The 25,457-nt window shown below is 35.7% G+C and overlaps 1 protein-coding gene across 1 annotated transcript in view; it reads right to left on the reverse strand.

Moving 5' to 3' along the window:
• CCDC141 (coiled-coil domain containing 141) overlaps positions 1 to 19,065 on the reverse strand; it is a 79,505-nt gene extending 60,440 nt beyond the window's left edge. Inside the window, exons 1-2 of the mRNA XM_010169802.2 lie at positions 18,964 to 19,065; positions 17,323 to 17,445 (exon numbers count right to left, since the gene is read on the reverse strand). Coding sequence (XP_010168104.2) covers positions 17,323 to 17,445; positions 18,964 to 19,065 — 225 coding nt within the window. The remainder of the gene's footprint in view (positions 1 to 17,322; positions 17,446 to 18,963) is intronic.
• Positions 19,066 to 25,457: the final 6,392 nt, after the last annotated feature.

The following is a 25,457-nucleotide window of genomic DNA, read 5'->3' on the forward strand; positions in this document are numbered from 1 at the left end:
TGCGTAATGGGACAAGAAATCTGTATTAGGCAAATTAATACCTATGATAACTCATTCTCATGACACAGACTCTAACAAAGGCTAAAGAATTGGAAAACTTGAAATTCTCCTGAAAGATCTGACTGAAAAGAGGAAACTGCAGAAAACTATTGTTCTAAACACAGAACTATAATCTCCAGTCCTCCCTAGACATTGTATACTACACAAAGATGTCAGCTTGAACTGAAGAGGCTCATCAGTTCTCTCTAAACACAGCACTCTGAGAACAGTACAATAAGCTAACAGAACAAAATTATTTTAACTTAACTTTACAAACAGCCAACTATGGAAATAAATTGTGGTAAAATTAACAGGCATAAGAGCAGCTCCAATCCATCTTTTTCTACAGTATATAGAAAAGTCATTATCAGCAACATGAATGCATGCCTATTGTTTAGTGACAAACCCATCAAAAAGAGCATCTGATCAAGAGCCAGAGAACAATACACACTCCATTTTATTTTCTGAATACCAAGGATGGGAACAGTTGATTTCTAATACTTCTGTAAAACCATTTCTTTTTGTTCTGTTGAATCCCCGTCCTGATTGCCTGAGAAGAAAAGCTCAAATCCCCCAAATGCTACCTATTCTGTATTTAAGTAGAAATCTAATTAGCATTTCTTTAAAATGATGCTTTGACTTTAAATGAGGTCATTTGCATGGAGTTAATACTGTCACTCTGATGTAACTATTGATAGCAACTGGTTTATATCTCCATTATACCACAATGAGACAAGAATTAGAACAGAAAAAACAGTTGGCTTTGGGAACCTAATCCAAAGTACTCCAGTCAACTTTTATTCAAGAATATTTATCTAGCCACCAAGGTAACTAAGGGTTGCCGCAAGTGTTTTTCTAATCTTACATGCAGCAGTCAGAATCCTTATTATTAGAATTTTTAAAAAAGCAGCACTGACTCATGATAATTTTTAAACCACAGAGATTATATGCTTGTACAATTACTAAAATTTAAAACCCAGCTTCGTCGAAACAGTGATAATGGTAAGTTAATGAACCAAGCTCACAAAAATTTTAAATGAAAATCTTTCACTGCAATCTTAACAGAGTTCTTTGAACTCTTTCTTGGTTTTTCTTTTATTGGTTTGCATCATTATTTCTCAATTATTTTTCATACTGTCAATAAAAATTTTCTTGTCCATGTAATACTGGATTTTCCTAAATATATGCTTACCCTCTTCAGAGGCAAAGCAGGCTTGGTTCTTCCTTCAACCCCCAAAAAAGGCTAAATTCCAAGTGCCAAGTATCACCTATGTTGCATGAATCCTGGCTAACAGAACAAAAGAAAGTTTGTTTTGATTCCTAGCACCTAGAAGAAAAGATCTTCTGAAAGTCTTGTAGAAGCTTTAAGGCCGAAATGTAGAATAAAAGAAAGATCCTCATGGAAGATGAATGAATGAAATACACAAGGATGTGACTTTATCACCCTGTGATGACAGGGTAGGATGACGTTCATGTAGACATACTTCAGAGTGCTTACTAGATATAGCTGAAAATGCTTTACCAATATTTTTGGTGTAAAATTATTTTCAGACTTCTTTATGCCAAGGATTTGCTTTTAGTAAGTAAGTTTGACTTCATTTGAGAAAGTGAATGCCATAAAATAAAAAATAAAAACATGGAAAATTCTGCTGTCATTATACCATTCATGATGTCCACTTTCCTTTATTTGTTGGGTTTCCTAGTCATGACACTTCTTTCAGATATCATAGCAGTCCAGCAAAAGGAGACTATGTCTTATTATTGGAGAAACAATCCTGTAAGGAATATTGGCTTTTAGTGGAGAATGAAGTCGAGACATCCGAAATAGATATTCCATAAAATGACACCAGAATTCAGTCAAAATAATACTGCTGAAAATAAAAAGCTCACTTTAAGGCTAATTTACTTCATCTGGAAGGCCACTTTACCCATCTTTTCAGGACACATCCTCTATTTTCCACTTTTCCTCATGTTGGTTAACTTCAGACATATGGGATTTTCACAATAAAAACAGATCAAGCACATCAAAGGCAAAGCTGCATTAATAATACAGTCGCACTTCTATTGTGTTATATAATGCTAGCAAAATTGGGAGTTAGACTCGTGCTTTTTCAAATTCATCTTACTAATTATGCTACCAAATTTGTTTCAAAGCTTTTGCACAAGGAATACTAATGAATAGTTTATTTAATTGAGGCCATTTGCAAATAGGTAAATGAGCACACATAACTAGAGTATGCTGCTCTTCAAATAGTCTATGTACTCAATAAATATATTTTAGCCTTCCAATTTATCTGTAATGCTGGCTGTTCCTGTTATCATTCATTACGTTTTCACAGACAACAAAGGCAGGATATGATGCTTAGATTTTTTCAAAACAGACCTGGATATTGATTCTCAAAATCAATTTTGAAAACACAGTCAGACTGCTTGCAAGATGACTTTAAAAGGCTACCCCAATAAAAGCACTGTATAAAACAATGTTTTTGCTACCATGAAGACACAGTCAAGGATAATTTGACTTAGCTTTTCAGATACATAAGAGAGGAATTTATTACTAATTTTTCAAGTCACTTTACTTTGTTCTCTGTCCAATTTCTTAAAAATAATCAATATATTCTAACTACATATGATAACATGAAATGCCTAGAGCTCTGCTTGTCTGCTGGCCATAAAAAAAATGTTTCACTCTTTGCTAACAGCTCAGTTTTCCCAAAGCAATAATGTTCAAGACTCAAATTCAACACAAATGCTATTTTATATGTAGAAAACGGATGCTCAAAGCCTCATCCAGCCTGGCCTTAAACACTTCCAGGGAGGGGGCATCCACAGCTTCCTTGGGCAACCTGTTCCAGTGTCTGACCATCCTGACAGTGAAGAATTTCTTCCTAATATCTAATCTAAGATGTGAGATATTTGACAATATTGTACCAGAACAATTCATAAACTCTTTGAAACTCATAACACTGTGCAAGACTCATACTCTTATAGAAGAGTATATATTGCAAGAACTGTATTTACTGCAACAATAAGCCCTAACACTGAATTTACTGTAACTATAGCCATCTCTAGTGTAATCAAGCCCTCTCCTGTTTTGTAATCTTGTCTCCTGTCCTTGCCAATTTGAGCATGCTTATCCACAGTGCTGCTAGCTTGCAACAGTATTGTTTCAGAGAAAATGGTGCAGCAATGCGTAAGTCTACGCTATGGTATCTGCTCTGAGTGCAGCTGGTGAATTTACCTGAGGTAAATTTTAAGTTACTCATGTAGTGCAGTGTCAGTAGCCTAGAACTCAGTGCTAGTGCAGTATTTAATTCTGAAGTTGTTTTTACTGCTTTCACTAAGGTTGTACCTTCACTAAAAGCTGAGGCCAAGCATTTCTACCATCTGCACTGTAAATCCTTTAGTGCAGTGCAGCTCAAAAAAGATCTGAGAACAATCTTACTACAACCTACTACTTCTTGCCACAGGATGCTTGTAACTTAACTGAACATTGTAGGGCTATGAGTACATGAAATGCACTAGCTGCAAATGAACAAACTCCTGTTCTTGATGGAAAAAGAATGATTCCTACAAAAGTTTCTAAATATATACAAGTAAAGCTTGGCAGACAATTTTAGTAGAAGTGGTGGTTAATCGTTGTTCATACTACTGCTGCTACTCTGCTAGCTACATCTGAGCTAGTTAATTTAAAATTAGCTCACAGATTTCTACAGCAGGTGTAATCATAAGACAGACTTGCTGTCAGAAATCACAATTTAACCTTCAAAACAGAAACAACATAGATTTCTAATGACCCAGTTACTACGTTACCCATATGCAGCAAAGTATCCCAAAGTTTTTCATTACCGTACAAAATACTGTTTAACTTCTTTAGACACCTATCAGTTGCTCCCTTACCTTATTGTTTCTAGTTGAATAGCTTCACTGTCCCACCTTCATTCACTTATATACAGAAGAAATTGTTAAGTACTGAATCCAATTGTAGTTTTGGCATTGTCTTGAGCTTGCAAAACCATTCATTGCTCACAACCACTTACATGCAAATACACAAGAATATCTCAAGTTGCTGGCATAGTTAAAGAAGTATAATTGTAGCATATACAGCTAGAATTATAAATATACTTATTTGATCTAATTCTGCTCTATTTAAGTGTAATTGGATTTCCTTATTTATGCTTTCAGTGCAAATTGAATTTTAATTCATAAACTTTAATATGTAAAATTCAATCAAGTTAAAAACAAACCCTCCAAAATACAGTGTAGGAAACAGTTATACTGCAGTTCTTACGAAATACCATGCTCATTCCACAGCTAATAAAACGTTTTTCGTGCAGTATATGTTATTCATAAAAGAGAAAAAAAAAACTGCTTCCTTGGCTCTGGGGCCAAGGAACTGCCTTGCTTTAACTGTTGTACAGCACTTATAAGAAATACTTAAAACCTGTCAAAGTAAATAAAGCAGTGGGGAATAAATAAATAAATAAACAATGGATTTTTAAGGTACATTTCTGTTACTCTACAAATTTATGTAATCATTACAGGTTTTGGCTTCCTTTTTGCTATATGAAAAACCTGTGTTTCAGTAAAACTGCTAATGTTCAATTCACTCATATTGTTATGTAGAGTTTAACTTAAACAGCTCTTTAAAAATATTTAGCAGCTTCTCCCAAACCAATAAAGTTTTCTTGTATTATAAAAAAGATATAAAATGAGCAGCATTCCACCCTTCCTGGCCAATATAAATACATTGATCATTTCTGCATTTCTTGAGATGGCAAAACTTCACACTAGCTGCGACTTTCAATAGTTTTAAAAAAGCACCAAGTACTGGATGAACAGGCAGAATAAACCACTGTCTTCTTGCACTGGCAACTCAGAATCAGTGCTAAAACAACAACGGCAGAATCATTTGAGTAACTCATGCAAGGCTGCTCCTGGACACCTCTTCTATAGATACAAACTGCTTGTAGTAGACGCTGTACAAATAATCATTTTTCTAGCAAATGCTTGGAGGCATTTACTAGGATAGTCAGTGAATTTCTCAAACTAAGCAGCCACTATGGGGTGCTGTACCTTCAAGTACTTTCAGTTCAACATTGTTTATGCTACGTAATTGAATTGATAAATAAAAATTACTTAAAATAAATAAAAATAAACCCAAACAAAAAACTTCTCATCATAATTATTGCTACCATTTGCAGAAATCTCTGATTCGGAATTTGCTCATTAGTTAGCTGAAAATCATTGTTTGCATATACAGCTTCATGATCCTTTACAGGCTTTTTTCAGACTTAAACAGAATCATAGAATGATATGGGCTGGAAGACACCTTAAAGATCATATAGTTCCAACCCCTGTGCCATGGGCAGGAACTCCTTCCACTAGACCAGGTTGCTCAAAGCCTCTTCTAACCTGGCCTTGAACACTTCCAGGGAGGGGGCATCCACAGCTTCTCTGGGCAACCTGTTCCAGTGTCTCAGCACCCTCACAGGAAAGAATTTCTTCCTAATACCTAATCTAAATCTATCTTCTTCCAGTTTAAAGCCATTATCCCTCATCCTATCACTATTTGCCCTTATAAAAGGTCCCTCCCCAGCCTTCCTGTAGGCCCCCTTCAGGTATTTGAAGGCACCGATAAGTTCTCCCTGGAGCCTTCTCTTCTCTGGGATGAACCAGCCCCAATTCTCTCAGCCTGTCCTCATAGGAGAGGTGCTCCAGCCCTTGGATCATCCTCATAGCCCTCCTCTGGACTCGCTCCAGTAGGTCCATGCCCTTCTTATGTTGGGGGCCCCAGAACTGGATGCGGCACTGCAAGTGGGGTCTTACAGGAGCAAAGTAGACGGGGAGAATCTCCTCCCTCAACCTGCTGGCCACGCTTCTCTTGATGCAGCCCAGGATGTGGTTGGCCTTCTGGGCTGCAAGCACCCATTGACGGCTCATGTTGAGCTTCTCGTCCACCAGTAACCCCAAGTCCTTCTCCTCAGGGCTGCTCTCAATCCAGTCTCTTCCCAGCCTGTGTTTATGTATTTGTGCTTGGGGTTGCACCAATCCAGGCATGCATCCTTGCACTTGGCCTTGTTGAATTTCATGAGGTTTGCCCACCTCTCAAGCCTGAATACATGTAGTATTTTTATCCTGTAGAACATGGCTAAGTAACAATGTTTACTAGCATATGCAAATCTACTCTCCTACCTCTGTCTCTTAATATTTGACAAGTTTATTTGCACTCCAAAGTATAAGCATTGATCCTTAGGAAGCAAGGAAATTAATCCTGCTTTAGCTCATTTGGTCTCTCCTCTGACTTCCATAGAGGCTAGAGCAGGCTAATCCTTGAAGCATTAAACCAGCTTGTGATCTGCTTAATTTCTTAAGTTTATTAATTTTATCCAAAGTTTTACTGAAAGCTTACTCAAGTTGGTTCAAGGAAACAAAAAATTCATTTTGTGTTAGACCACAACTAGCACTTAAAAACAAACAAAACCAAACCTAAAAAAATCCAACAAAAAAAAAAAATCCAAAAAAAATCCCCCAGCAGTACATAGATGGAATTTATGCTGTCCTTTGACAAGCTATTTCAAATGAAAGAGGAGTAAAGATAACATTTAACTGTGTATCGCCTTTAGAAGACTCATGTTGGTAGACCCTGCTGAGGAAATTCAGAAGGTTCCCACCTGTCCTGGGAAAGGTGATGTCCCACAGACCTCTCCCATCACACTATTGAACACCCAGGATCTCAATTTACTTCATCAGGAATAGCTATGACTCTAAACTGAATTGGGTTCTCAGCATTTTTTTCACACTCAGGTAATAGCCATTAAATCATTTTCACACCTGTAATAGGTGTTTGAATCATCAGGAAAAAAAAAAACAACAAAACATACTGAGAAGCTAGTTCATGAAACAAGTATGTTTGAATCATCAGGAAAAAAAAAACAAACAACAAAACAACATACTGAGAAGCTAGTTCATGAAACAAGTAAAGGGAAACTTTGTAAAACATTTTTATCTTTTTGAGTATCTGTACACTTACCACTAAAATACCACATCTCCAAGTAAGATGTAGACAGCCTCTCTTTAATAAAATTAACGTAACAGAAAAAATTAATTAATAGCGTCTGTCCATAAGTTAAGGTATAAAGACATGTCATTTCCTACATAGCATGAAACATTTGAATTTTCTTCCAGAGAATTTCAAGTGCAGTAACAAGTATTTAATCTTATTTTGTCTGTGAATAGCACTGGCATAAAAGGGCAGAGGATGCGTTGAGAGAGCAGTTGTCAAACACTGTCAATGCATCTTAAAAAATAAATGCTACTTCTAAACCAGCCATTTTAATACTACTAGATAAAATGTTGAGGAAGTAAAGCACTAAGAGAAGCCAGTATTATTTTTTTTTCTTACTGAGGCACAAAATTGTTGCATGCACAACAACTCTATAAAAGTAGTAGTATTCATTAATTATCCAGCATGAGATCTTCTTAGCATTCTAACCAGCTTTGTAAATAATATAACAGGAATTAAAAAGGTATGCGATACTGATATTCTCTCTACTAATTCAACATCTTAATATTAATCTATTAAAGATTTAATTGTCATGACTTAATACTGACATGTGGTGGCTTCACTAGGCTAGCAGCCAAACACAGCCGCTCACTCGCTCTCCCCGCCTGCCAGGGAATAGGGGAGAGAATTGGAGGGGTAAGGAGAGTCATAGGTTGCGCTAAGAACAATTTAATAATTTAAATAAAATAAAAACTTAAAGTAATAATGACAGTGTTTTCAGGACAGCTGTGAAAGTAGTATGATAATATGCCGTTGGCTTTTCCAAATGTCAATTTGGCTCACTAATTTTAACACTCCTTGCCCCACAAGATCTTGCACCTGAAGACTAGTAAAACACCAAGTCCTTCGATTTCCAGCGACAACTGAAAACATTAGTATGTCACTAACTTTCTTCTCATAACAAATCCCATACTAAAACCAACCCAAGAGAGAAACCATCATTAGTATGCTGAACATGACATTACATGATATGAAATATGCCGTTGGCTTTTCCAAATGTCAATTTGGCTCACTAATTTTAACACTCCTTGCCCCACAAGATCTTGCACCTGAAGACTAGTAAAACACCAAGTCCTTCGATTTCCAGCGACAACTGAAAACATTAGTATGTCACTAACTTTCTTCTCATAACAAATCCCATACTAAAACCAAAACACAGTGCTATTCTAGCTACTAAGAAGAAACATAGCTCTGTTCTCACTGAAAACCAGGATACATGTTAAAAGAAAATTGGTAAAATATTTTCAGAACTTTATACACAGATTGCTTGTCACTAGTAAATTAACTCCCCCCAAATTATCATACTACTTTCACAGCTGTCCTGAAAACACTGTGGAAAAACAGGTGGCATCTGAGGTAGCTCCATTTGGAATTTCTTGGCAAAGTCTAACTTTTTAAAGAGCTGACTATTTTGTATTTTGAAATAAAACTAGACAGTATTTATCCTAGTATTACAGCAGCTTCAACATATTAAAAAATACATTTCAAATGTTAAATCTTTCCTGACTACTCAGGATGGACACTGTAAATTTGGTATAGGGCCCAGAAGTAGATATCCTTCTTTTAGAAGATTAATATTTGTACCTGACCAGTAGGCTATGTTTTCCTGTAATTGATTAGCTATGAGGCACATAATCCCTAGGACACAGAGGAAACTGGGACAACTTTTGAAAACTCAGTCATACTTCTAGCAATTTTTTTTTTAATCTATTACTATGGGGATGAATTCAACTCCAACCAAAGAACATTCAAAAGTTAAAGCAAACTAAACTGCCATATTTAGTGAAATGCAAAAGCACTGTAAAAAAAGTTACAAAAAAGAATAGAAATTTGTTTGTGTTTAATAACCTTTTAGGTTTTATAACTGATTTGTGCAAATTTTGAAATACAGACTTGATATTATTTTTTCTTTAATGCCTATTGAAAATGGTTCACACATTTAAAACAGCTGTATATTTTTTCTTTTAAAAAATAGTATCTCCTGTAATACTACAAAAAACCTAATATAGTATCAAAACAGTTGTCATTTTGTCTGTTATCCCAGCAACAGAATACAGTTGCATTTTGAGAAGACAGACTATTAAAAAAAAAAGATAAATATTTTACAAGAAACTTTACTTTGTTGAGGAAGAGTTCAAATACATCAGACAGTCTTTGGAGTGATATTAAGGTTTTACTGCCACGAGTGTGAAATTATGCTTTCCACAATTGTCAAAGCCATTAGTTACTGTGAACTTTTCAAATATTTATCCTCATCTATTTTAGTTCCCATATCCTACATATGGGAATAGTTTATTTTTAAATGGAGTAGACAGATATTATATTTTTTATACTTTTCATCTTTGAAATATGAACTTTTTTTCAACACAGAATCATAGAATAGGTTGGAAAGGATTCTCCAGGTCATCAGTCCAACCCCTTGCTCAAGTTACTTATCCTGTGAAGTCTTGAAAATCTCCAGCATTGGAAATTCCAGAACTTCCCTGCACAACCTGTTCCAGAATTTAACCACCTTCATGGTTAAACATTTTTTTCTTAATATCTAATTGAAATTTCCTTTTTTCCAATTTGTGTATCTTCTCCTACAGGCAAAATTAGTAAGAGGAAAAAAGTGCCTTTCCATCAAAAAATGACAACTTATGGAAAGTAAAATATTTCACAGAAACCTGAATTTTTATAAGTTTTGGGGTTTTTAAATGGAATTAACTGAATAGACATTTCCAGTAAAGTCTTGACTTTATTTCAATCAATTTTGGAATTGGATGTTTCAGTTTTCTGTTTTGGCATTATTTCTCAACACATATATAAAAAATGTAATAAATATTTCTTCTTAAACAGGCAGCAGTTCCTGAATCAATCTAATGTATAAATAAAATTCACAATTTTCGGTAGTTTATGTCAACATGAACAGAGATTTGAATTATTAGCTATAATACAATAAGGATCTCAGAAGTTAAGAACTTCAATAAAGAAAAGATCCATCCTCTGTAAAGATTACATAATGCATGGGTCATCAAGTTCAGGCCCCAGGGTCTTTGAAATAATAATTTCAGATGGTCCTTTTCATAAATATTTCTTATTGCCAATCAAAATCACCCAGGATTTTTAGCCCTTTTACTCACATTGAAAATCTATTTTGGGATATTATGCTGACAGAAACCTTTTTCAGCCTACTTATTTTAGTGATCACCTTGTGCTATATGTATTCCTGTGCTACCAGTGGAATACAACTTAAGCAGTTGCTCTCTACTGGGGTGTTTACCAATGCAATATATTTATGAGAATTGCTTTCTTTCTGCTAATCTAAACAAAACATTGTCTTAGTCCCCTCTAAGAAACAAGAGGATATTCTTCCCTTTGATATCCCTACTAGGCACCTACCTTCAGTTTGATGACAGCTTTTTTCAGTATAGACAACCAGAATCCTAAATTTCACTCAGACTTCCTAATTCTTTTCAGAACAGTTGCAAGTATCAGATCCTAGACTATATCCACAGCCATGGTGGTTAATAGCCGTTCCACAATCAAGTAGTAAACTTAAAGCTGCAACAGAATTTATTGCTATTCACTTTAACTGCACTACCTTATACTTGGATTGTTGAACTTTATAATATTTCTGTTATTATACTACTGAAGTTCATCCTTTCATGATCAGGTTCATTTCAGGTTCACCATTGCATGATGAGATTCATGATCAGGTTGCTACCAATAAGCAATATTCTCATCAGAACTGGATACAGGATTGCTCTAGAAGAAAACTTTGGAAAATTCTCTGCCTTTTGCTCCTTTTTCCAATTTGTTTCTGCCTGTCATTGTTATCCCCTGAAAAATAGGTAGGGCTTGTCAAGCTGTTTGAGCAGACTTGCATGTGCAACTGACTGGATCACACATTTCTCTCATAATTATGGAATTATACCTAGTTTATCTTTAAATCTTGATCCTGCTCAATAGTTTTTCCTTCTTCCTTCCCTATATTTCTTTTCATCTTTTTTTTTTTTTCCTAATTTCACACTTTAGCTCATTTTTTTGTATAGTACAAAGATCTACCTTCAAATTCTTACAATAAATATTGTAACTTGGAATTTTCAGAGATGTAAACTATCCTCCTTACTGAGATGATGCTAAAAATTAATCTTTGTTTATAGGTAGTGCTGAAATTATACAACACAAATAGTTCTTAACTTGAAGCCCAGAAAGTAGTGATAAAACTATTTTGAGACAAATACTATTTCAGTGGGAATTTTGTTTAAGCAAATATTAAAACTGGTGACTAAGCTGAACTAACAATGAAAATACATTTGATTAAATCTTACCTTTTCCCTTGTTTCTTTTTTATTTTTTTTCCAAATTACTTGCGAAAATTAGCTCTGCTTTATAATGAAAATGCAGCTGAATTTTGCTGCTAATTGTACTGTTGGACACCTCAATAATTAATTGTAAATAATTCAGAAGATATTAACAAATACTTTCTTCCATAACAAATTTACTGGAAAATAAGCATCATTAAAATATTCTTACTTGAAATAATTGCAAGACTTACATAAAAGGTAACAAATGAAAAAAAAAAAAAGTTATATTATAGTTTTTTGAAGAATGTAATTTTCTAATTTGTTTCTCATGGATATTAGCACATAATTTACTATTTTTCAATTTATGCTCACTGAATTGTAGTAAATAAAATAATTACTAGCAATCTTCAGGTTCATGAGCCAAATTAATAACAGTGTTGGTTTTAAACTTAAGTTTATAGGCTAGATATTTTTCTGTTCAGTATCGGTTCTGCCATAACCTCCTTCATGGTAAAAAACAGAACTTTGCAAGCAAACCATGAACGTTGCTGTTTGTCTTAGTGGGAATTTTAACACTGTCATAGCCAAAAGCATGGCAGCACACGCACATATTTTTTTTTCTTCTTTCTAAATGATCCAGAAAGCATTAATATCGAGAGATTTGAACACTAAGAAAAGCATGTTATCCCCAGATAGAGCTTCTGTTGAAAATGACTGATTTATTGAGAACAGAAGAAAGGCATAATAGCACTTTACCTCCTGGAAGCTTTGTCTCAAGTTTTTCTGGTTTTGATTCTTCCCCTCTTTTTTTTTTTTTTTTTTTAAATTGTAAAGAATGAGATATCAAAACACATAGACATATCTACATTTCCAGAACATATAAACATGTTGAAAGTCATCTAAACAAGGATGAGGCGAATGTTGGAAAGGAGACTTGCACAAAATCACAGAAGTTTATGTTTTCAACAAAACTGTTACTGCTGGCATGGTCTAATTTAACAAAACAGAAACAGAATATATTAGTTGAGACTACTGAAGGGTCAAATCACAGAGAGAAAGGACTATGATTCCAAATCTGAAAACATTTCTGTTTAATTCTTAACCATGTTCAATAGAAACATTTTATTTCAGTTCACAGAACTTGCAACAACAAATATATATCAGGGTTGGCAGCATCTAGACCTGTCAAATGAATTCATCAATTATAAAAGAATCCATAGTTCTTTAACACTTAAACACTAAACTTATGTCCAAAGGAAAACAAATCTGTAAGTTTGCCTAGAACAAATGAGAAGCATATACAAATTTTCCCGATCAATTAGGCATCATTGAACAAAATTAAGAAACTGAACTATAGTTTACCTCTTCAGTCACTGTTTCTGAACAAGTTTCAATAACCTACTGAGCTAGTCAGTATGACAACTGAACAAAAACAAATAGAATTATTTCTGCTATAAAGGACATGAATATTATACATACAAATTAAATTTCAAGAGCACTGAAAGGAATTGTAACTAGATGATATAAACATCATGTACATGTTTTTTGTCTAGCCTCAGTTTTACTATTTCCTGTTCAGCATTTATTCTTTCAATTCTGTTAACAATAACATGTCTGTTTCCTATTCCATAAACATTTGAAATTCTCACCTTTTCAGAAGTTGTGTTCTGCTTTTTATTAAAATAGTACGGTGTTCTCAATTCCCAAATTCAATGGAACAAATTCAGATCAGTAATGGGTATGATAACATACATTCTGTCAAAGAAAACTATTTTGTTTATGTTTTTTTTCCTAATGCCCTAAAGTACACACAACAGTTTTTATCACAATAATTCTGAACATTAAAAGCAGTAAGGAAATGTTCTAAAAATTACTGCTTTCTCATTCAACAGATCTGTTCCTATTACCCTTTACAGTACTGTCAGCCTTACGGAGTGTCAAACTGGTTGTGTAGGGTTTTTAAACCCCTGTTGCCATTGTCTAAATCAAAAACAATTCCTTGGAATAATGAGCTGGATTACATTCCCTTTCCTCTAGCATCAGAAGTACTATAAACTGATCACTGGCCACTGTGCCAAATTTTGTCCTTACATCTGTGAATCCCCAACGTATGAAGCCAATGAAAGAATTTACTGGGATGAGAATAATGAAGCTAAAAAGTGAAAGAATTTGGCCTATTACAATACATTTACTGGGATGAGAATAATGAAGCTAAAAAGCAAAAGGATTATCAAAACCCACAATGAGTTTGCAGAACAACATGGAACAATGCCAGTATAGTCAACCATTCCATCAATTATCTTATAAAAGTCCATAGCTTCTTCAGCACTGATTCCAAAGATGTATTTAGTATTAATCACCCAACTCTTCCCTTACACAGGACCAGTTTCACATTCAAATTACTGCTGGTTCAGGAATTTTTTGCCCATCCTGCACAAATGCTTAAATTTTAATTGGATTGAACTAATCAAAGTCAAGCATATATGTATCTAGTATTGGTATCTGTCACAAAACATGATATATTTTGCATTTTTTTAATACAACAATAAAAGAAAAATAGAAAAACAATTCAAAGATGCCTCAACTGTTGTACTTTAAATTCCGGTGAGTGTAAAATTCCACAATATATAAAATTGTATCTAAGTGGAGAAATTCTTAATTACACTGTTTTCTACTTGTAAATAATTTCTAGCTCTAAAATTAAAAGAAAAAAAAAAAAAAGGATTCCATCCTCCCTTCTTTTTCATGAAGTGCAGTAGAATAAAGACCTTTTTTTTTTTTCCTCTTGCTATAATGTAACTTCCTAATCTTCACACTTTGAAAATTTATGGACTGATAAAAAACAAATGAAGTTAATCCGGCATTTAGAAACTTTTCAAATTCATCAGGTTTATTCATTAAGAAATTCAGATCATGATCAGTATAAATATTAAGTATAATAAATACACTTTTTTGAATTAAAATATCTTTTTAATGAATATTTGTAATTTATTTTATGGAAGCCTTCATTTTCATAAATGTGTTGTTCTAACACAGTATTTTTTATTTGCTATGTGCCATATTAGCATTACTACAGTTGTATATAACAGCGTTGAAGGTGTGTAAACCTAAGACAAAATATCACAATATTGCCACATAAGTGGAAAAGTTTTACTTGAGCACAAGACCTTAGCTTCATCTTTGCCTTTTTTTTAGACTATTTATAATACATTCCAAATGCCAACATCTAATTAAGAGTAAAAATAAATAAGTCATAAGCTGCCATAGACTATCATTGATATAGTCGGTTGGAACAAGACAGTCAATGAAAATAATACCTTGTAGCCGATACGGAAGAATTAAAAATTGCACTGGATAAGACCACAGTTGTGGTTGTGTTGTGAGATTTTTCATGTTTTTGTATAAGTAGTTATTGTTAAAATTTACAAAATTATTTTGCTCACTAAGGGTAAAAGATCAAATAAAACTGCATATACTGGACACCATCTAAACAGGGACTGTCTAAAAACTGGAACTTTGTGTCATTCATTCAACCCCTCTCCGGCCCACATTTCTAAATTCTTTTTTATCCTCTCATAAGTAACTAAATCTTTATGTCCATAAACGTTGAAGACTAAAACATTACTACCTCTTTATCCATCTTCACATAGCTAATACATAATTCATGAACAAATGCTAAGTGAAAAATATTACTATAATCAATACTTCAAAGACTGAGAATCATTCTTGTAAAAAACTTTTGATAAGTCGATCTAACAACTTAAGACTGAATAATTACTGACAAGTGTTAACAGCTTACTGTAAGACAGAAAAGGTCTTGTCTGAAAAATGCACAGTCAGTACAAATTACGATGACACTGCAGTCCTGTATTATTGCAGCTCTTAAATTATTAAGGAGAAAATCATAATTTTGAACTTAACCCTTTTATAGAATGTTAATTAATCAATGCTGAATTTTGCAACGACTGCAAGTATAAACCATGAAATAATGAGTATTTGTTCCCGGTATGTTTGGATGACAAGCATTTTCTGATCTGATATAATCTATTAAGCTTTGGGGATTCAAATAAGGGTCAGTTATCTGGGTTCAAGCAATCAGTCATGAGGCCTTACAAATAAGAGTGAAAAATTCTAGCATTTTCATCAATATTAACTAAAATCTTTGCGATTATTTTGTTATTTTACTAATTATTGTGAGCAGAAAACAAGGTAAACACTGCTAAATGAACAAACAAACTTAAGGTTCCATGTTTCTAGACTAGTAGGAACAGGAAGTAAAACATCTGAATGAACACCAGAGAATATGAAATGCTTTGGGGTTATTTAATTTTTTCACTATTTAAGTAATTTTTTATGAAAATAAACATATCCAAAACTTAATTTTAAAACTTCTAAAACAAAAATGGAATAGCAGCTTGAGGATACAACTAGACATTTCATCTATCACAGGTTTTTGTTTTTGTTTTTTTTTTTTCCTTTGCCTTCTCTTTTCTTCAATTATTTCAAGTTGGAGTCTATGGAGAAGATTTTCTTTTTTTACTGCCCTTGTTCATGTCCTTACAAGTTTTCAGTAACACCTACAAGGTCTCTCTCAGAAAAACATTTCTATTATTTTCTTCCCCTTTGCAAACAACATTTAATATAAATATATATGTCTAAGGTATGACTTGATGGCAAAATGTAATTTGCTTTTCTTTTAAACATTGAAAACATTGTTTTATTTTTCCACTCTTCAAATTTTATTTTTTACAGTTAGGAGACAAAACTCAGCTTTTTCCAGTAGTCAGAGTGTAAGAGCTCAGCAAATTCTGAGTTGTTCAAACAGGATACAGCAGCTTGTTCCAAGAATTCCTGAGTGTAGCAGTGATGGTAATAAAGACGAAGCATGTGCATAAGTAAAGATAGCAGAACCACACTGTCTGGTTTTGAGGTGTGGTTTGTTGGGGTTTTGTTTTGGTTTGGTTATTTTTGTAATGCTGTTCTTCATACTATTCAAAATCCACACTAAGCACCGATCACATTCTCTATATACTGTATTAAATTACCTCACATATGTTTGAGATTTATAATGACTGGGGAAGCACATGGTCACTAGTATTAAATCAAGTGCACTTGGCCCTATTAAGATCATGTTTGCTCTTTCACAGCTGAAATGCATGTAATCCCAAAAAAATAAATACATAGAATCTATTAAGATATGTTGCTGTGCACAGCTCCAAGATTTTAGAGGAATTTATTTGTCTGCAGATATAAATTCATTCTGCCCTATCAAAATATGAAAACAAACTTTCTTCTTAGGTGCCTTTAGACTCTTCTCAGTGTAAAATATTCACAGTGAAAATAAATTCAGCTTTTTCATGCAAGTATATCACACTGTGTTCACATGCCACTGTTGTTATAATCTACTCTCAATAATGCTAGATCTGATTTTAGGTCTGTCACTTAGCTAAATTCTTCTTAACTCAAGATGAGCAATATTTAATGTTATATCATTCTTACCATAACTTACATCAATTAACATTCAATAAAAACGTGCCTACTTCACACTTCCAAAGAGCTTGCTTGTGTTTACAGCTGTTTTAATCTAGTCAAATTTTTCATAACATTGAGAAATTAAAAAAAAAAATACATTCCATTACATTTAACAGTTACTGAAGGCTATAGGAATTTTTCACTTGACTCGACAGTAATGTATAAAGTGGAAAAAACTGTATCTTTACCACTGTTGACAGAAAATACTAATTAACACTGGGCATACTTTTCCAGTGCAGAGGTCTAACTATGATCTGTTACACTGACAAAGTTTTCTTCTGTATGAAGTTTAACCTAACAATCACATTGCAACAGGAGGCCGAGGTGGCTATGTCAACTGTTATACCAAAACTACAATGACTAGATTTATATTTGTGTGGTCATACCACACCTTACCTTAAGTTTAGCTAGGAGGAATTCATGATCTTGCAGTAGTTTTTTAGTCTCATCTTGATTGCTGCCAATTTCTAATAAATTTGGTGTTGATTCAGCCAGCTGAAGCTTCACCCATTTTCCACACTGTGATAAGTAAACAATCACAGCCTTCAGAAAACACAAGCTTTCATTTATTTACTCATACAGACTCTCAAGTCACACACACTTCCATGGTTATAGAAACACAGAGACCCATAAACATGTATTCAATTGCAGAATGAAGACAGAGATGATACAATATAAATTCCACTTCATTTGAAGCAGGTATCAAAATCCCGGACTCTAGTCTTATCCAACAGCTACTGTGATTTTGGCTTTGTGCGCGAGAAGTAACATTATCACAATGAGCCAAAAAGGTTTCTCCAACTCATCTCCCCTTTTAGCTGAAGATTGCATAGATAGTTAAGGAAACTTGGTGGGTGGGGGGGTAGGCGTAAAGTACAAATATATTACAGCAGATGTCAAAACCATAATCCCAAGTCTTATTTGTACCAAACAGATCCAACCTACCTGTATACTGAGTATATACAGAGAGAGATTGCACAACTAGCAGCAGGGACACTTAATAGCCTTTGGAATAGAAACCCAAACAGCAATCTCCCATTGTGTCCTGGAGGGTACATAAAGAAAGGAAGCTTGACAGCAACCCAAAGCATAGCTTACTCTTTCCTCACAGTGTTGCAGAATTGCTACAGTCTGAGAAGTACAACTGAGAGAGGATAGCAATAAAGAATGAAGTACTGATGTCACTGGAGGTTAGCATGGTTCCCACAGCACACAGGGGAAAAATAAATGTCTTCACCCTAAGCTTAAGCTTCTTTGCAACAGTATTACTCCTCTGGGCAGCAGAGAGAGTCTCCTAGGAAGAGTGAGAAGCGTGTTTTCCAAGCTGCTTGGAGAATGAAGAACCACACTGCCAATAAATTCCAACTGGGATTTGGTACCTAGGCATCCAGTTTTACTCCCCATGACGAATTTTGTGCAAGCTGTAGGTGCAGATTCCAGCTCACAGAACAGGCCTTTAGGTGTTTATATGCGTAAGTTTATGCACACGAGGGCTTCTACTAAAACACATGGGAATATGAATTCACAGCTTTCAAAAATAATCACTCATTATCAGGTGTAGGCTTTTTTTCCCCTCAGCAAATACTTCAGAAAAAGACATATAACCTGCATGTATGGAGTTGGTAGACTACTTATTATGTAAAATTATTGCTGAGTAGAGTTTAAAAATAACTCTTGAGGAGTCTCAACTACGATTAAGGGTAATATAAGGCTTATTAATACATTTTCATGGTGCACTGCATTTGTTTCTTACTTTTTAAACAGTAAGGGGAATTCCTTGCCTTTAAGAGCCTACATATTTTGGCCAAGTTGTTTATCTATTAAAAAAACAAACAAACAAAACCACCACCAGAAGCAGAAATTGTGAACAGAAACAAGTGTTAACTTCCAAGGAAGCTCTATTAGGTGTTAACTGATCAAATGTCCTTGCCTTATCATTTTATACTAACTATTCATTTGCATAGAACATTTAAAAGGAGTAGTAATCACTGAGTAGCAGAAAGCCAAGAACAGACATGCTAGCAGTTGCTGCCTTACCTTAAGTACAGCTATAACAATACTGGCATCCCCGGCCTGAACAGCAACTGAACTGACTGTTGTTGTAGAAAGCTTCTGCTCTGAACTGGCTTCATTTGACATGGTGTTTCAAAATGGGACTTCATACATTAAAGTAGACTTGAAATGCTCTTGCCAGGTCTGCTGTTCATTTCAGAAAGCAACAGAGTTGCTTGGACTCATTCAGTGAAACAGCTCAGCTAACACCGATTAGTCTGCCAAAAGGAAAGAACAGGAGGTTAAAAATAGACAACTCCATTGAGTTTATCATTCTTGAGAGAGATTTGACACACCCCTAGTTTGGTAGCATTAAGCTGCCTGTTCTTTTTTGTCACCATCTGAAGTGTGAAGGGCTTCTTCATGAACATCACCTGACACTGGCTAACCAAACAAACAAAAAAAAATTCTCAAAACAGCTAGGAAAACTTTTACTATTGAGTCTATACAGACAAACCTGGTGTTTTGATGTTTCAAAACACGCAGCTATACAATCTACATGTTCACATTCTACAAGTAAAATATTTTCTCATTTACTAGTTACTGAATATATTTGCTCAACATAATTCTTCCACTGAGTCAAAGTATTTAAACAGGAAGAAAATGTGTATACAAGTCAGATGCTGAATCAAAACAGGCAGGGGATTTTTAATCGAAAAATATTTAAAAGCATAGTGACCATAACAACCAGAAAAGGAAACCAAGTACTTTGTGTGAATTCTTAAGGAGCATTTTATTCCTGCCTAAGATTAAGAAGATTTACCTGCTTTTCAATTTAATCATAAATTGTTTCTACAGTCTTCATTTTTTTCTAAAAGAGCATAAGGAAGACCTCTCTAATAATTGTTTAAACTGCACTTAGGTTTTTTTTTATTCAGTGCAGGGAAATTAATAGACATGTTTAAATCACAGTATTGGTTTGGCATATTAGTTCTATTGCCAGAAGCCTAGAGCATGCCACAAGTAGCCTACAGTATGAGACAGCAGCTGCTAGGTTTCCTTCCACAGAACAGCTGAGAAAGTGACACTGGTGTTTAGGTTTGCAGGTCACACTGGAAACACAAGAAACTACACAAATAACCCTCCTCTAAGCATTTGCATGCTTGAGTTGTTTAAAAATATGTAACATTTAGATATATTTTTATATAAACTAGATTTGCTAATTGCAAACTAGAACAGACACATCTGCAATGAAAACAAAATATGGAAGCAAATTTTAAAATATTTGAGACTAGAAGAAACTTAGGGTAGTTACAGGGAATTTAAACAGACGTGTCAAGGTCTGAGATTTTTTGTTTGTTTGTTCATTCCCCCCTCCCCAATTGTTGTCAGAGTACAGTCTTAATCTGATCACTATTTTCAAATCATGAGTTTCAAATGGAATATCCAGAAGCATGTTGTAGTGGTTTGTGATGAACTAAATGGGCTTGGCAAAACAAAGCAACAATTTTCCCATTCCTTCTGCAAAAACAGAACCATGAACCCTCAAGTTGCCAACAAGGGAACAAATATCACAGTTTTCCAAAACTCCTTGTAACACTTGTGAGAGGCCCATGGACCCCTGCCACTGAAACATTCCGTAGATATTCATGAGACTCAAGTGGGCATTCACATATGGCAGTATGAAATGTTTTCAAATTTAATGGCTACACAAAAACTGGAGGATAAAAGTTCTGAAGAAAACCTCAAAACTGAAACAGAATAAAGTGCCCTATTATGGTTTGAATAGAAGACAGATCAATTGTACGAAACTTGCTAAATACTCCAGATTTAAAAAAAAAAATCCAGAAAGCAAGTGACTTTGGATTTTTCACCCTGCAGGAAGGACTGAGAACAGGACTCAACTGCTAGAAAAACTAATTGGAAAAAAGCAGCCTGATCTCTTGATGGTCTTATAAAAGGAGTTACAAATCAATTGGCGTACTATGTCAAAGTGTGTCCTTGAGTTTGTTCTCTCAGAAGCATATTTCAAGTGTACCTTTTCACAGCATAAGCTGGACCAATCCATCATTTGACTAGGGCAGCCAGACCTAAGAGCTGTTTTTCACTCAGGTTAAATGAGGAATCATTTTTCATAGTGCTGATAGCTAGAAATTATGGAAAAACACCACACTCAAGTTGCCTATAAGCAAGTTTGGGAGCAGCTGACTCAAGTGATTCAAAATGTCTGATAACAAATGCATGGATATTGTATTTATTTGGCTTATACTAAGCACACAAGATAGAGAGGGAAAAATCAGAGTAGCAGGCAGCAAAAAGGCAGCAAGAAATCAGAAAATAACTTCTTGCAAAACCCTGGGTAAAAAAGCTGAGGATTTTGGCATTTCATGATGATCCATTTCAGCTGTGTCCAGGGAAATAAAATATAACATGAATGCCTTTTTCAGTCTTGCTTACTTACCAACATGTCACCTGTTCCTCTGTCTGAAAGAAACAAAAGTCCTGCTAGAAGCCAGAAACAATCTGTGCCAGTGGAAAGAAACATTTTCCCTTTACTACTGCTGTGTGAAAGACAATAGTAAGTCTGACAAGAGGAAACTAACATTCACTAGCTGTCCATAATAAACAACAAAACTGAAAAAATTAACAAAGGAAACAATCTCAGGAAAAACAGAAAAAAATATTAAGTCTCTCCAGTGTAAATAATGCCAGGTATTATCTGTAACAACTGTATGTAAAAAGAATTTCAGTGGTAAACATGACAAAACTCATTTCATTTTCAACATGGATTGTGCCTTATCAGTAGCTTTTTCTCATGTGTGGCAAGGGAAATGCACTAATCACAGTTTTGACAGTTATGCATAGGAAAAGGGCCTACCTTTCTTGGAGATAAGCTGGTTTTTGTTCAGAGCTTTGGAGCTGCCAGTGCACTATGAAAATGCCTCTGGGAGACACAAAGTTCACTCCCTGCAGCCTCAAAGACATGAGGTCCTTTACTTTGGTTTGTAAATGTAACAGGTCTCCTTTCATTTTCTTTCCTTCTCTCACCTGGGAGAACAGGCATACAGCAAGGGAGGGAAGGAGAAGAAGGGAAGGAAGCATCCCTCAAACTGATGGGTTTTGTGTGGCTTGGGAAAAGGTACATAAACACTGCTTCCCACTGGCAGCTCCACCTGAATGAGGAGCAAAGATGTTAAACCTCTCCAAGTCTGTGGTTGCTGCTTTTTGCTGGCTCCTACCATCTTACCTTTTGATAGGCACCATTTTCAGGTATTGTCAGGAACAATGGTAGGAGGGCATGAAAGCAAGCAGTCTGCAAGTCTCCCCAGGTTCATAAAGAGGGAACTGTGCAGCCATGGAGGTCACATACAAGGGTGGGAGTTGAGCAGGAGGTAGGTATTTCTCCTGGAAGAGGTTCCTCTTTACCTTACACTGGTTGCATAAGTTTCTAGGATGACAAACCAGTTGAAATCCTAACCAAGTTTTGTCATTCCTAAAAAACAAAACCAAGCATGATAAAATCCATCCTGGCAGCACTAGCAGTCAGGGGAGAAAGGTGGGAAACAAAGACACCTCCTCCCAGAGGTCAAAAAGTACATGAATGGTATGTGGGGAACAGTAACTTATGATACCATCTCTTTCTTCACAGTTCATTAGAAAGAAGTGTTCCTTGCAGAGAACCATACTATGAGAGCTGCCAGAAAACAGGAGGAAACTGAGGCACGCACCGTTTTACTGAGGGCCGGAGAGGCAGGACAAGCAGAGGCCAGCCACAAACTGACTTGCCGGCACCCAGAGGCACAGCGGGGAACAGCACAAGCTGCTCCACAGCCTTCAGCAGGGCTGTGAGATCCGGACAAAGGCCACAGCCGAGGGAAGTCTGTCCTCCCAGGATCCCCGGACCACCCAGGGGCAAAGGGCGGCCCAGCCCAGCCTCACTCCCCTCACAACACTGAGGAGTTCCTGCTGCCAAAGTTGCGGAGGCCGGGCAGGTGCACCCAGAGGGAAAGAAACTCCCTCCACTCCAAGAGCAAGGTTGTTATTACCTGCAAGAGGGAGGGAAAGGGCCAGCCAGGGTAAATGAGAATAACTTCAGCTGAAGTGCAGGCTGAAGCCGTTTTCCTGTCTGCTTAGAGTCCATGAGGTTAAGAAAAGGCAGCCCTAAAATAGCCCAGGGCCCTGGTGGCCCCCAAAATGGAGTTGTGCTGTCTTTGTCATCATGGAAAGAGAAGGCACAGAAGTCCCAGTAAAGAGCTAGGAACAGCTATGAAAGAGTGCCCAAGGGGTAAAAGACATCCTGTTCCCCCCAGCAAAAAATGGGGAGAACAAACCATGGTCTGTGTTGCCTGGATTATGGTTTGGTAGTTCCCAGATTCATTTTACTTAAAAACATAAAATTTAATGAAGCACTATAGCTTGTCTCTTCCTGTTCTTCCTGTGCATCACCTTAACAAAAACTCTTCTACTTTTGCTCCTTCATCACCAGTCCTGAAGACACTTTATAACACCCTAAGAAAACAGCACGAAGATAAAAAGCTACCAAAAAACCATCGGCACACAAAGCAAAGACCAAAAGCAAAGGTAGCCTGGTTCATCCTTGTCACACTGAAAATGACTGTGAAAGAAAAAAACCCAACGCTGCTAACTGTAAAACCAGCAGTTTTATCAGAGATCAAGAAACTGGCAAACATTGCTAACTCAGTGCAATGGTGAGAGCAAAATCACTATTTGTTTGTTTCCAAGGACAACAACATTTTTAAAAACCCATACAGTAAACAAACCTGGGAAGCAATGACAGCTGATACATTTCAGTCCACTGGTCATCAACTTTTCATGGCCCATTTTTTCATCCCAAAGCATTTTCTTCCCTGTATCCCTCTTTTTGGATCATAGAGGATTTCCACAAAGTATACATGCTATTTCTACTTAGTACTTGTCAAAAATACTAAACCCCTACTATTTATTAAATAACAGAAGAGATCCACCAAATTAAACTAGGGCTTACACAAACATCATTATCACTTCAGCCTCCACTCTTATTTTAAGAAAGCTAATATAGCCTTTAAATTTAGAACACCAGCTTTTAAATGTTATATAAGCAAAGACCATTCTTTCTAGCATCTGTTATTTTAAAAATTGTCTTCCTGTTCTTTACCTGGCTTATATACAGGGTAAAGAGGAATGCTGACACATATGGACTGCTTACATTTCATTCACTAATTATCATGCTACTTGAATTCCTGAAGAGTGTACAATCACCCTGATTGTTTTCAAATACACAGAAATAATAAACCAAGCTTGATGGTAACCTGCTTATCTGATCTGCTTTCTTGTTATCTTAGCACATGACTCAAGATGGGCAGCAGAGAAAACTGAGGTGTTGGTATCTCCACTCCAAAACCTCTGCAGCAAAACAGATTTCTTGTTCTGAGACTAGGTTAAAACATTAGTGCTTTCAGAAAGAAGCTATGTTCCTTGTTAAACGTTAACACCATGCAAAAAATTTATTTCTTCAGAGTCTTTACTCGTAGATAAGCTTGAGAAAGTTTCATACAACAATAAACCGGAGGAAAAGGACAAAAAGTCCCTTAGGGAAAGGAAGAGAAAGAGAAGAAGAGAGTAGCACAGGTCCCCACAATAATTCTGAAGACATTGGCAGCTCTGACTGATTAACAGATGTAGCTCTAAGCCAACTCATCTGAACAGATGTCTCCAAATCCAAACACATTAATTACTTGGCATCATTTTTCTTTGCTGTTTTAATTTTATTTTGCTGACATTACCAACAAAAACCACAAGTTGGATTTATATCTTTCCTTAAAGTGACAGGAAAGACTGAAAGAAAAAAGTGACGATTCAAGTGTAAATATGATAGCAAAATATAAACAACTAAAATTTTAAACCATTGAATGAGGTGAAAAGATTAAACAAAACAGAAAACAATACACAAGTGTGAGGTGCAAAGTGATGACATCTGATTCCCTCTCACATCCCCGGTGAAGAGACTAGCATCTCCTCTTAAGTTTACTGAAGAAATGGCAGGGAGGCTATCCCCACTTCAGTTTCCTCAAAATCAGCTGAAGAGTGGACTTACCCCATCAGCACCCCCGGGGAAGCTCAACCTTTCTGTCTCACTGGGTGTTGTCCAAAACAAGTGCTGCACAACCTATGGAGCTGTACTCTGATGAATACAAAAGTGAAGCAGTTTTAACAGCTCACAGGTGGCACATACACTACTCAGCGCAATGGCAAGCTTGTCAACAGCAAAAACAGTAGCCCAGTGTGTTCAACTCTGTCAGGAGAATGAAGAGACATTAGATAGTTCATTGTTCAGGCTGTGGCAGCAGCAGCAAAAAGAGAACAGTTTATTACAGAAGATTAGTATGTTCCCTTGCCCATGCATGTAAGGAAAGCCAGCAGGACTTTTGTTACTAAATTCCTTGGAGGCATTTGGAATTCCTTCCTGATGTGGTGTGTTAGCACAGTGGAGTATGCACTCTGCACCAAATATAGATGTGAGGCAGGCTGTGCTTTCTCCC

This window comes from Antrostomus carolinensis, unplaced genomic scaffold (genome assembly GCF_000700745.2).
Source record: "Antrostomus carolinensis isolate BGI_N321 unplaced genomic scaffold, ASM70074v2 scaffold6886, whole genome shotgun sequence".
In the NCBI taxonomy this organism is placed as follows: Eukaryota; Metazoa; Chordata; class Aves; order Caprimulgiformes; family Caprimulgidae; genus Antrostomus; species Antrostomus carolinensis.